Raw genomic sequence first — 11,316 nt, 5'->3', positions numbered from 1 at the left:
TAAAAATAGGGTGAAGTCTGATTTCTTCCTCCTTAAAAACGTTTTTAGAGCTACTAGAAAACTTGCATTTGTAAAATAGTTGATAAGAAATATCCCTCTGGATTGTACAAGAAAGGGGATCCAAGGACCACTGATAAGATGTGGTAGACAGTCACACTTGGCTTCTTTCCCTCCTGGCAATCAGAGGCTGGACTCTCCTTGTTTTCAGTTTCTCCATTTTCTGCAGGTAAATTTTTACCTGTGGTTAGCCACTTCATCCTGTTTTCCCTTTGCTCCCCTTTTCCCTTTTGTTTGCATTTTTTATCTGAAGATTAACCTTTCCTGCTATCTTTCTTGCCTCTGACTCCACTTTTGCAGGAATATGTTTAGCTGACTACCTTGGCGATCTTTTGGGCTCCTCTTTCACCACCCCTTCTGCTGAGCAGACCTTCCTCTTTGTCATCTTGGCAGTAGGAAGGATGCGCACTGGATTCCTGTGGGCTGCAGTGCACCTAGACCTTTCGCTGTCTGGCCGCTGCCTCTCCGCCTGCCAGAATTGATTTTTTAAATGACTTGACCTTTTATTATTAATGTCATACACAATGACTATCATTTCTTTTCCTGAGATATCTAATGCAGTTAAGAAGGAAGAGCTAGTGATAATCAAGTACCTATTTTGGCTAGCCTTCACTCATCATTTTTTAATACAGTGACATTTTTTTAGGAATAATTCATTACTGCTTTGAAGAGTCAAGCAGTGCAAAGTATTGAGAAAGTAGAAATGTCACACAAAATTCCACCACCAGTAATGGTCTTTGTTTCTCAGTGCATATATAAAATGAATAAACGAATAAACAATACTTTTTTAGGAATGCTAAGATAGTAAATCTGTATTTTTAAACAAAACATTAATTTTTCTTGAATTTAGCAAAAGAAAAATAAGGTAAAACTAATGGAATTGTTGAATGTTAAGTGTTTCTTCAACAGGAGAGTTTCCTAAAAAGATTGATCTAAAGGTGATTTTGTAGCGGTGGTTCTCCAGTAGGCACAGTTTTGCACCCCAGCGGACATTTTATAACATATGAAGACATTTTCAGTGGAGACTGCTGGTGGTGGGGAATGATACTAGCATCTAATGGGTGGAGGCCAGAGGTACTGCTAAACATCTACAATGCACAAGACAGCCCACCAATTTAAAACAAACAAACAAAAATTAGCCCAAAATGTTAATGATGCCAAGGTTGAGAAATCCTGCTCTAAGTTGAAAAAGATTCTGTAACACATTGAAATCAGTAAGTTTTAAGGACATTTTAATTTTAGATTGCCTACAATGAAAGGTGAAAAATTAGCATTCTCCCATCCTTTTACATCCCACTTTTTTTGTTAATTGTATAATTTTTATTTTTTAAAATCCAAAATTATATGTACATAGTTCTTGGTAGCTTATTATGAAAAATAGTATACCACTTCATTTCCACTCTTTGGAGTCACTTTTTTTTTTTTTTAATAAATTTTTATTGTGATTTAGGTGAAAGTTTACAGAGCAAATTGGTTTTCCATTCAACCGATTCAGATACATTTTGATTGATGATATTGACTGCAATCCCCACAATGTAACAGCTCTCTTCTCACCTCTTTCCTGTGTTTATTTTACCATTTCCATTATTTTTTCCTATCCCTTTCTGCTTTCTGACCTTTACCCCTGGCAAATGCCATCCTTTTGATCTCCAATGATTGGTGGTTGTAAGGAGTGTGTAGTCTGGTGGTGGTATTGTTCACCCTATTGTCCTCTTTGTCGGCTGAAAGTTGGGGCAGGGAGAGTTCGGTTCCAGGCTTGAAGGGTGTCTAACAGCCATAGTTTCCAGGGTTCCATCAGTTTCTGTCAGACTAGTAAACTTGATTTTTTTTTTCTCTTTTTGAATATTAAAACCAAACCAAACTCATTGCTGTGGAGTCAGATCCAAACCATAGCGACCCTTCCCTTGAGTTTCCAAGGCAGTATCACTATGGAAGTTGATTGCCCAGTCTTCCTTCTAAGGTGTGGCTGGAGGGTTTGAGCCACCAGCCTTATGGTTAGCAGTCAAATGCCTTAGGCACTATGCTATTTTTCTCCTAGTCTATCCAGGATCTTCTCTTGTGCTTTCTTTCTTAATGGTCGGCAGTTGTAATTGGGCACTATCTAGTTCTTCTGGTCTCAGGGTCTTGGAGGCTGAGAGTAGTCCTTCAGAGTAATTGTTTCCATATATATATAAAAGCTTTTCTTCACTTTTCTTTGCTCCAGACAGAGACCAGTTGCACTGGAGTCAGTGTTTCTTTGGTCCTTGTTTGTTTATTTCCATATTTTCGAACATGCTTGCACTTTATTATTATAATTATTGATTAATTTGTTTTAGACATTATCTTACTATGGAAGATGGAGATTTCGCTTTTAGCTGTCCCTCATTCTACCACCCCCACCACAGTTACACACTGGTGATGTCCTCTCTTGTTTCCATAATATTTGTAATTTTGGCGAAGTCAACATTGTGACTATTTAAATGAGTTAATATATATAAAAGCTGTAATAAGGACTTCATATTTGTTAAATATTATTTTTATTATAATATAATGTTACTCATGGGAGTTCTGGTGGTGTAGTGTTCAAACCCACCAGCCACTCTTCTGAAGGAAGTTTGGGCAGTCTACTTCTGTAATGATACCGTAGCCTTGGAAACTCGAGGGGTCGCTATGAGTCGGATCCTACTCAACAGCAGTGAGTTTGGTTTTTTGGAATGGTATTCATAGTTCAGCAATGTAATAAATATAGTGATTTTTCAAGTACCATTTTTGTGTTCATTGAAGTATTGGTTTGTTTTCTGTAAATTTAACAAATTGAACCCCAAACTTTCCCCAGCTGACTATATTTCTCAGTAAATTCACATGTATATGGTGATTGATCTAACCTTGGAGATATCGTTCCCAAAGCCTAATTAACCTAATTAACCTAGTTGGCTCAGTGAAAGCAAGAACTGGTGATCTCCTTTGTGAAAATTACAGCCTGGAGAACCCTATGGGTCAGTTCTAGTCTATCACCTGGGGTCCCTATGAATTGAAATGGACTCAGTGACACCTAACAAAAACAGCATTAGTAGTTTCACTATTACCACTACCCTCATGGCAGAAGAGGGAAAAGGTAAGGATAACAATGCACTTCTTTATCTCCTTGGGAGTATTTAATTATTCTTAGAATTTTGTGGACTTGCCAGTATGATTTCTGGGAGATAAGAGTGGGGGCTGGAGGTTGGCTTAGCAGTTTGCTACTCGTGAAAATTTTTCTCTCTCCTTAGCTTAACTTTGGTTGCTGCTAATGAGAAAAAAAATAGTAAAAAACTTACTTTTAACTAATTTTACTCATTTTTGTTTATAAGGAGGACAAGGGGTTGTTTGACTTTCACTTCAGTCCTTTTTTTCTTTTTGAACAGGTAGAGTTGAATTATCATTGTATCTTTTTAAACTATACTGACTTTTAATAATATTGTTTTCCCAGATACCATGTCTGTGTGGCAGTGCCCCATGTTTGCTGTGCCGATGCTGTCCTAGTGGAAACAACTCCACTGTAACTAGATTGATCTATGCACTTTTCTTGCTGGTTGGAGTATGTGTGGCTTGTGTAATGTTGATACCAGGAATGGAAGAACAACTGAATAAGGTTAGTCTTTTTTCTTACTTAATAGATTGCCTGAAGCTATAGTGTGTATATGCATAAAATTGTTGTATATTAAAAATAGAATACATACAAAGTGAAAGCATATGTAATCTCAATTTTGGTAGCTCATAATCTTGTAGGAAAAACTAACAAAAACAGTAGAAGGCAATGTGTTAAATTATGTGATTGTCGTACAGAAAATGTACTGTCATGGTATATGAGGAAATAAACATTTCTAAGTTATTTAACCAAGTGGTGCAGTGGTTAATTGGCTACCAACCAGACGGTTGCCAGTTTGAATCCACTAGCCACTTGGCAGGAAAAAGGTGAGGCAGTCTGCTTCCATAAAGATTGACAGTCTTGGAAACTCTGTGGGATAGTTCTATACTGTCCTGTACAGTTGCTGTGAGTTGGAATTGACTCGATGGCAGTGGGTTTTTTGGTTTGGGTTAACCAGGTAAATGTCAGTGTCTCAGTGGGTTCATGGAAAAAGGGATGTATAAGAATAAGTAAAGCTTTTATATGTAGAGATGGAAAAATAGGGATAGAGCTAGAAAGTAAAGAGAAGGATCAGATTGTGGCAGGTCTTAAATGTGTTGCTGTAGAATTACCCTTTCTTTAAATAATGAGGAGCTGTTAGAACTTTTTGAGTAGAATATCTATGCTTTTGGAAGAGTAATTTGTTAATTAACTAATTTGTAATTTACTAAAAGTAAAGTACATAAATATGGAGGCTTTTGCAATGGATATACGAAGAGTTCTAAAACCAAAAAGCCAAACCTGTTGCTATTGAGTCAATTCTGACTCATACCAGCCCTATAGGACAGAATAGAACTTAACCATAGATTTCTAAGGCTATAAATCTTTATTGAAACAGACTGCCGTATCTTTCTCCCACAGAGTAGCTGGTGGGTTTGAACTTCTGACCTTTTGGTTAACAGCTGAATGCTTTAACTAGTGTGCCACCAGAACAGCTTACCAATTTCAAGTCCACTGTACCAAAAGGAGCCCTGGTGGTGTAGTGCCTAAGGCATTTGACTGCTAACCAGAAGGCTGGTGGTTCAGATCTACCAGCCACTCCTCGGAAGGAAGGTTGGGCAATCTACTTCCATAGTGATACTGCCTCAGAAGCCCAGGGAGGGGTCGCTATGAGTCGGATCTGACTCGATGGCAGTGAGTTTCGAGTTTGGTATACTAAAAGGTATAGAGGCCTTGGAATAGATTTAACGGATGTAGAATTGAAATCTTTGCGATAATGAAGTCATAATCAGGTTTTGATTCTAGACAACTCGGAGGAAATTGTTGCTGTTAACCCAAAAAGGAAAATAAGAAATTGTCTGTTGGTTTGATTTTATTGTTTTAATTCCGCCTCCCTCGGGAGTGGGAAGAGTGGAAGGAGATGGTAAAAATGGAATATGTTTGGTTTGTAACATGTTGACTTAGAGGGTACTGCATTACGTGTGTACATGCCAAGCAGGAAGCAGAAAATGTGGATGTGTAACTCAAAAGAGAAATCAGAGATAGAGACTATCAAGGAGATTATACACATAAAGATGAAAGTTGACGTGGTAGCAATTAGAGTAAGCAGAGCTAAAACGTTGATAAAAGCTCTCACTTAAGGGGTGGAGAAAGGGGTACCTCCAAAATAGTAATGAGAAAAGAAAGAACAAAAAGAATGTTTTGCAGTGTAGGTTTTTTTAAGTGTGACAGGACAATGTTTATAAAAAAGAGATCTAGGAACGTGAGGGTTAAGAAGTAATGGATTTGGCAGCTAGTACATGACTGTTGTTATAGGTATCATCAAGTCTATTTTTGACTCAAAAGTGACCACATGCAACAGGGTAGAACTGCCCCATAGCATTTTTTAGGCTATATATAATCTTCACAGGAGCAGATCTCTTGGTCTTTCTCCATGGAACTGCCATGGAGAAAGTGGTTTGTTGTTGTTGTTTGCCGTCGAGTCGGCCCCGACTCATAGCGACCCCTCCTTGGGTTTCCGAGGCAGTATCACGGAAGTAGGATTGCCCAACCTTCCTTCCGAGGGAGAAAGTGGTTAGAACTGCCAAACTTCCATTTAGCAGCTGAGTACTTGATGAAAGTACTTGATGAGTACTTAATCATTGCATCACCAGGGCTCCTTAGTATATCACTAAACCAAAACTGCTGTTGGGTCGATTCTTAATCACAGTGACCCTGTAGGACAGAGTAGATCTGACCCATAGGGTTTCCAAGGCTGTAAATCTTTATGAAAGCAGACTGCCACATCTTTTTGCCACAGAGCAGCTGGTGGATTTGAAATGCCAGTCTTTCATTTGACAGCTAAGTACTATAGCCACTGTGCCATCAGGGCTGCCTTGTGTACTGTATTGAAAAAGGGATTATTTTAGAATTCTGGTGCTGGAAAACGTGAGAGGGGGAATCAGCCATGACAAATTGTATCCAATGGGTATGAACTGTAAATTTGAGGAAGTTTGTAGTGAGATGATAGCTTTAAAGGGAAGCTGGGTTGAGGAGAAGGAATTTTCAGGGTAGGGAAGAATAATCTTTTAATACAGAAATCTGCATTTTGACGGTAGTAAATTGAAAATAGGAGATCTGATATATATGAGAAGGTAATCAAGAGGAGTATAGAAGATAGTCTTCCCAAAGAAAACCTGAATGATAAACACAGGGAATATGATGTTGAGGAAGAGTATATATGTCAGATGACCTCAACCTAACTTAAAATAGAAAGCACAATCTGCTTATTCTTGGCTTTGTGATAAGTTATAAAAGTTTGAGAACTGATTACTGTGGTTGTGAAAGTAGTTAACATGGTAAATGGCATATGTTGGTGCTCAGTGAATGTTCTTTACGTCCTAGATTTAAGCAAAAGGCATGACAAGGGTTGTTCAGTTGACCATGTTTATGAAAGATAGAGTTGGTAGATGTTAGTTCTTACCAGCAGATATGTATCTCTTCTTTCTGAGGTCATCAAAGAATTGCTGGTGATGTGTACAGCCATGTCACTAGTTCTGTTCAGTCACTTGTGAGTGGAAGTGATACATTTCTTTCTATCACAACCTACCCATCATTTGAGATGGTAGCTTTTCCAGTGACTAGTCAGGACCAATGATACACATGAAATATGAGCAAAAAAAAAAAAAAAATACACCTTTACTGAAATTTAGGGGTTGTTCATTAACTGTACCAGTTTAATCTGGCTGATATAGACGGTTGGGTTATTTTAGTATTGGGAATTGGCAAAATAGTGTGCTGCCCACATAAAAGGAAACAGAACAATTAAGGATGTTGGTAAGTACGCGATACAGGTGAGTATGGCTAAGTACACACTGACATGAGCTTTAAACTGGGTGAAGAAGGTAGAATTCAAGTGAGATCAAGAAAAAGTTAATAGACTTTGCAGAAAGTAGCAAAAGGAAGGTAACACATTAGCCTAAATAAAATTTAAATTCTTGGTTTTAAAAAAGTTCTATTTTAGAATATTGATGTGCTTTAACATTGCTTAGAAGAAATAATATAATATGTATGAGAATAATATATGTTATTCTGACCAATACTCCCACTTCTTTCACTTAAAAATAGGTTTTGCATTGATTCCAATGTGACTTTCTGAAATGGTCATCAGTCTTTTTTAAGATTCTAAGCTATTATGGTTCTGTTTAATACTTAGGGACAGACTTACTCTGTTTCTTTAAACTTTTTTTTTTTCCTTCATTTTTTTCTTAATACATGAAGTTCAGTGTATCACAGTAGAATGTAAGTTTTTAAAATTTATTCTTACTAAACTTATTCTAAGTTCACAAGTCAAAATAGGCATCTGGTTTAGGAATGTCACTAGTAGTTTATCATTTGCTCACATGGAAGTTTCTCTTTTTTCACTTTAGTTGATTAAAATTTACCAGACTTAATCTTGATTGCATATTTATTGTAAAGCAAAAAAAAAAAAAAAACAAAAACCCACAGTTTTATAAACCTTTGCTAAAGAGATTTGATTGTGTAGAATTTTTATTTTTATTTACTGAAAAAATTACGGATCACAAACTCTTATTTTTCTAGATCCCTGGATTTTGTGAGAACGAGAAAGGTGTTGTTCCTTGTAGTATTCTGGTTGGCTATAAAGCTGTATACCGTTTGTGTTTTGGCTTGGCTATGTTCCATCTTCTCCTTTCTTTACTTATGATCAAAGTGAAGAGCAGCAGTGATCCTAGAGCTGCAGTGCATAATGGGTAAGCTTTGAAGTCTGAGTAGCCTCTTCTCAGTAATTTAAAGTCTATCTACAGAAACTTACAGTAAATTTGCATAATTTGCAGGATTATTTTGTCCATTCATGAATGACAAGAAAATCCTCTTTTTTTCTACTAGAGAATGTCAGACTTTGGAAATACAGATATTAATTAATAGCTCTGATTCATTTACTGACATACTATCTGATTCATCATGTTTTATATTTTTATCCTAAAAAGAGCTGTCATATTTGTGACTATTAATGGGGAGCTATTCCTCCTCCTTTTCATCTAAACTTTTGGTAGACCAGTCCCACTACATAGGACTGAGTTCGGTTCCCTAGACCAGTACAACAAAGTGAAACACTTATTTCTAACCTGAGAGATGGATTTTCTAAATCGTTGGTTGTACTAGACAACCTAGAAAGAAACTTGAGGGTCCCATTAATTTTCCTTGATAAAAGTACCGCCTCTGGTACTGGTGACTTGAATGTTACCTAATTTTACTCCCCTCACCTTTTCCACAAATGAAGAGAAAATATTCTTTAGGTATTTGTTACTACTTCTCTGAGTGAAATATAAATATTAATAAAAATGTCATTGGAGCAGGTTATTTTATTTTGTCCTTTTAGTCATTGATTGTTTTTAAATTTTTATCAGACTTTTCTTTTTTTAAAAGAAATATTTTCGTATTTATCTGTATGGTGCACCTTATGCTTTGACATATTAACCCCATTTATTATGTAAAATAAACCTGTGAAATGGAGGGTTTTGGTTTTTATTTTAACATAATGAATCAGTGACAAATAGTTTTCTAAAAGTGTCTTCAAAGCAGTTGACATAAGTCTTCCCATTTTCACAACAGAATTAGCACAAAGTGTAGTTATTATTTAATATGCTCCTAAAAGATTTCATATGTGAAATTGTTCAGTAATACTTACTAATTAAAAAATTGTTTGTTTTTGTTTTAGATTCTGGTTCTTTAAATTTGCTGCAGCAATAGCAATTATTATTGGGGCATTTTTTATTCCAGAAGGAACTTTCACAACTGGTAAGAATATTTTTTCTTAATTATGTGATACTGATTTTTATGAAGAAACTGAAATAATGACTACAACAATACTTGCTTTTTATTTCCTAGTTTGCAAAATTAAGGTTTTCATATAAAATTTCATTTTCCCTTTTTTATGCTGTGATTGTGAAAAGGAAATAAAACTGAACCAGCCATTTGTATGTGTATTTTTTTCCTTGCAGTGTGGTTTTATGTAGGCATGGCAGGTGCCTTTTGCTTCATCCTCATACAGCTAGTCTTACTCATTGATTTTGCCCATTCATGGAATGAATCCTGGGTTGAAAAAATGGAAGAAGGGAACTCAAGATGTTGGTATGCAGGTAAGCTTTTATCTCACAGATCATCTTCAAGATGGTAGAACTTGGAAAGTGGGAGCAGATGACTATAGGAAAATCACTTAAGATATTTATGATCTAATTTCCTTTGAACAGATTTTTAGTATAAAAGTTTGTGACATCATATCACATTGTGTCAACAACTTGTTGCAAGATCTTTTGGCAAACCTTTTGAGAACATATACAAGTATCAGAAAATACCAAAATAACTTGAATAGCGAAAATAAATGTTCCAAAACCTATTGTTTTGGGAAACCAACTGAAAGCATGTGCATTTTGTATTTTTTCATTGCCCATTAATTTTTATTTTAGATAAATTTTTTACAGTCTAAGTACCTAATCTATAACAGGGTAAAAGTAAAACACTAAGGGTAAGAGCACTGTTAGAAATAGATAAACAAATAGTGATGTAGTTTATAAACAGCAAACAAAAACTATAAAAAGCAATTCTGAGACAGAATAAAATATGTTGTATATGTTGAGATTTATGTAGAAGAAAGTTAGGTTGTAATGATGAGTTAACTTTTGCTTAATTTTCTTTTTATAAAGATTTTTGTTGATGAGGCAAAGCATCGTTGTTTTGTGAGTTTAACATTTACCAGTGAAAATCATTATTTTATGTTTCCTAATGCTCTTGTTTAGTCATTATTGTTCTTTATAAAAACCTTAAATAATACTCCTCTTCAGGTTGTTTCTTTTTCTTTATTTTTAAATAATGGTTAATGTATTTGAAAATGGTTTATAAGCTATACTATGGATTTTTCTAATAGGAATAATCTTACTTGTATGTTACGAATTTACTGTCCTTGATATAGTACATTATATTAGGGAGCCATGTGTAAAAGCTATGAGATTTCTTAAGTGACTTAAAGTTTGGGATTATTTTTCTTCCCTGCTGTTACAGCTCACACAGTGCTGGCGACGCTAGTTCCTTAAGCGTATTTTTAAATTAAATGACCAATTGTTTTATTTGTGACAAAATCTAACTTCCAATTATATTTTTTTCACAGCTTTATTATCAGCTACGGCTCTGAATTACCTGCTGTCTTTAGTTGCTATAGTCCTGTTCTTTGTCTACTACACTCATCCAGATGGCTGTTCAGAGAATAAGGCGTTCATCAGTGTAAACATGCTGCTCTGCATTGGGGCTTCTGTAATGTCTATCCTGCCCAAAATCCAGGTATGCTTTTTACAGAAGAATTGTTTTTGAAGCCTCTTTTTAAATTTTCATAAGTCTTGTATGATGCTAGAATATTTATCTAAGTTGTTTAATTTTTTTCTGTAGGAATCACAACCAAGATCTGGTTTGTTACAGTCTTCAGTAATTACAGTCTACACAATGTATTTGACCTGGTCTGCTATGACCAACGAACCAGGTATGTTTTCTTTATTTCTTTTTCATTGACACCTGCAGTTTTCCTTTTTGTCCAAAGATGATTGTTTTGTGAATAAGATGTTTAAAAATAATGCTCTTAAGGGAATAAAGCATATGGAAATAATACCATTTTCATCTTTGATGTATTGCTACAGTTCATTTAGTGGTTTCCTTTGATAACTAAAAATTATAAGAACAAAATTACAAAAGACTTATCTGTTTTGCACAGTGCATATAATATGCAGAAATAAAAACTCCTTAAATATTTACTGATCCAAACATAAGTAGTACTTATTTAGGCTTATTGCGTTGCATTCTATGGGAGAGGAATGGAATATGTCATTTGAGGGCAGATACGAATTAATGAGAAATGAATTGCTGTTTTTAGAGAAGAAAAAAATGGCCTGAAAAAACCATTACATTGATCTGAATTGCATATCATCGAGTTTATAAACTGCACTAGTTGGAGAAAGATTTTTTTTTTTTTTTTAAGTATATTAGAGAACATTTCCTTAGTACTCTTTCCAGCCAAGTGGTTAGAAAAAGTTACTTGTAATTTTCTTTAGAGAATAGCCTTATCTAATTGGTTTTAAGATAAGAATCACTTTCATTAATAAGATGATGATGTTGTTGTGTTTGCAGTT

General features: G+C 35.2%; 1 protein-coding gene across 1 annotated transcript in view; it reads left to right on the top strand.

Annotated features, from left to right (window-relative positions):
• Window positions 1-11,316, top strand: part of SERINC1 (serine incorporator 1) — a 22,413-nt gene that overhangs the window by 3,606 nt on the left and 7,491 nt on the right. Inside the window, exons 2-7 of the mRNA XM_007950707.2 lie at window positions 3,506-3,667; window positions 7,724-7,893; window positions 8,862-8,941; window positions 9,145-9,282; window positions 10,308-10,477; window positions 10,583-10,673. Of these exons, the coding sequence (XP_007948898.1) occupies window positions 3,506-3,667; window positions 7,724-7,893; window positions 8,862-8,941; window positions 9,145-9,282; window positions 10,308-10,477; window positions 10,583-10,673 (811 nt within the window). The remainder of the gene's footprint in view (window positions 1-3,505; window positions 3,668-7,723; window positions 7,894-8,861; window positions 8,942-9,144; window positions 9,283-10,307; window positions 10,478-10,582; window positions 10,674-11,316) is intronic.

Source organism: Orycteropus afer, unplaced genomic scaffold (assembly GCF_000298275.1).
Source record: "Orycteropus afer afer isolate SDZICR_OR568_19922 unplaced genomic scaffold, OryAfe1.0 scaffold00286, whole genome shotgun sequence".
NCBI lineage: Eukaryota > Metazoa > Chordata > Mammalia > Tubulidentata > Orycteropodidae > Orycteropus > Orycteropus afer.
The sequence above is the reverse complement of the archived record's forward strand: the minus strand, read 5'-3'. Positions and strand labels throughout refer to the sequence as shown.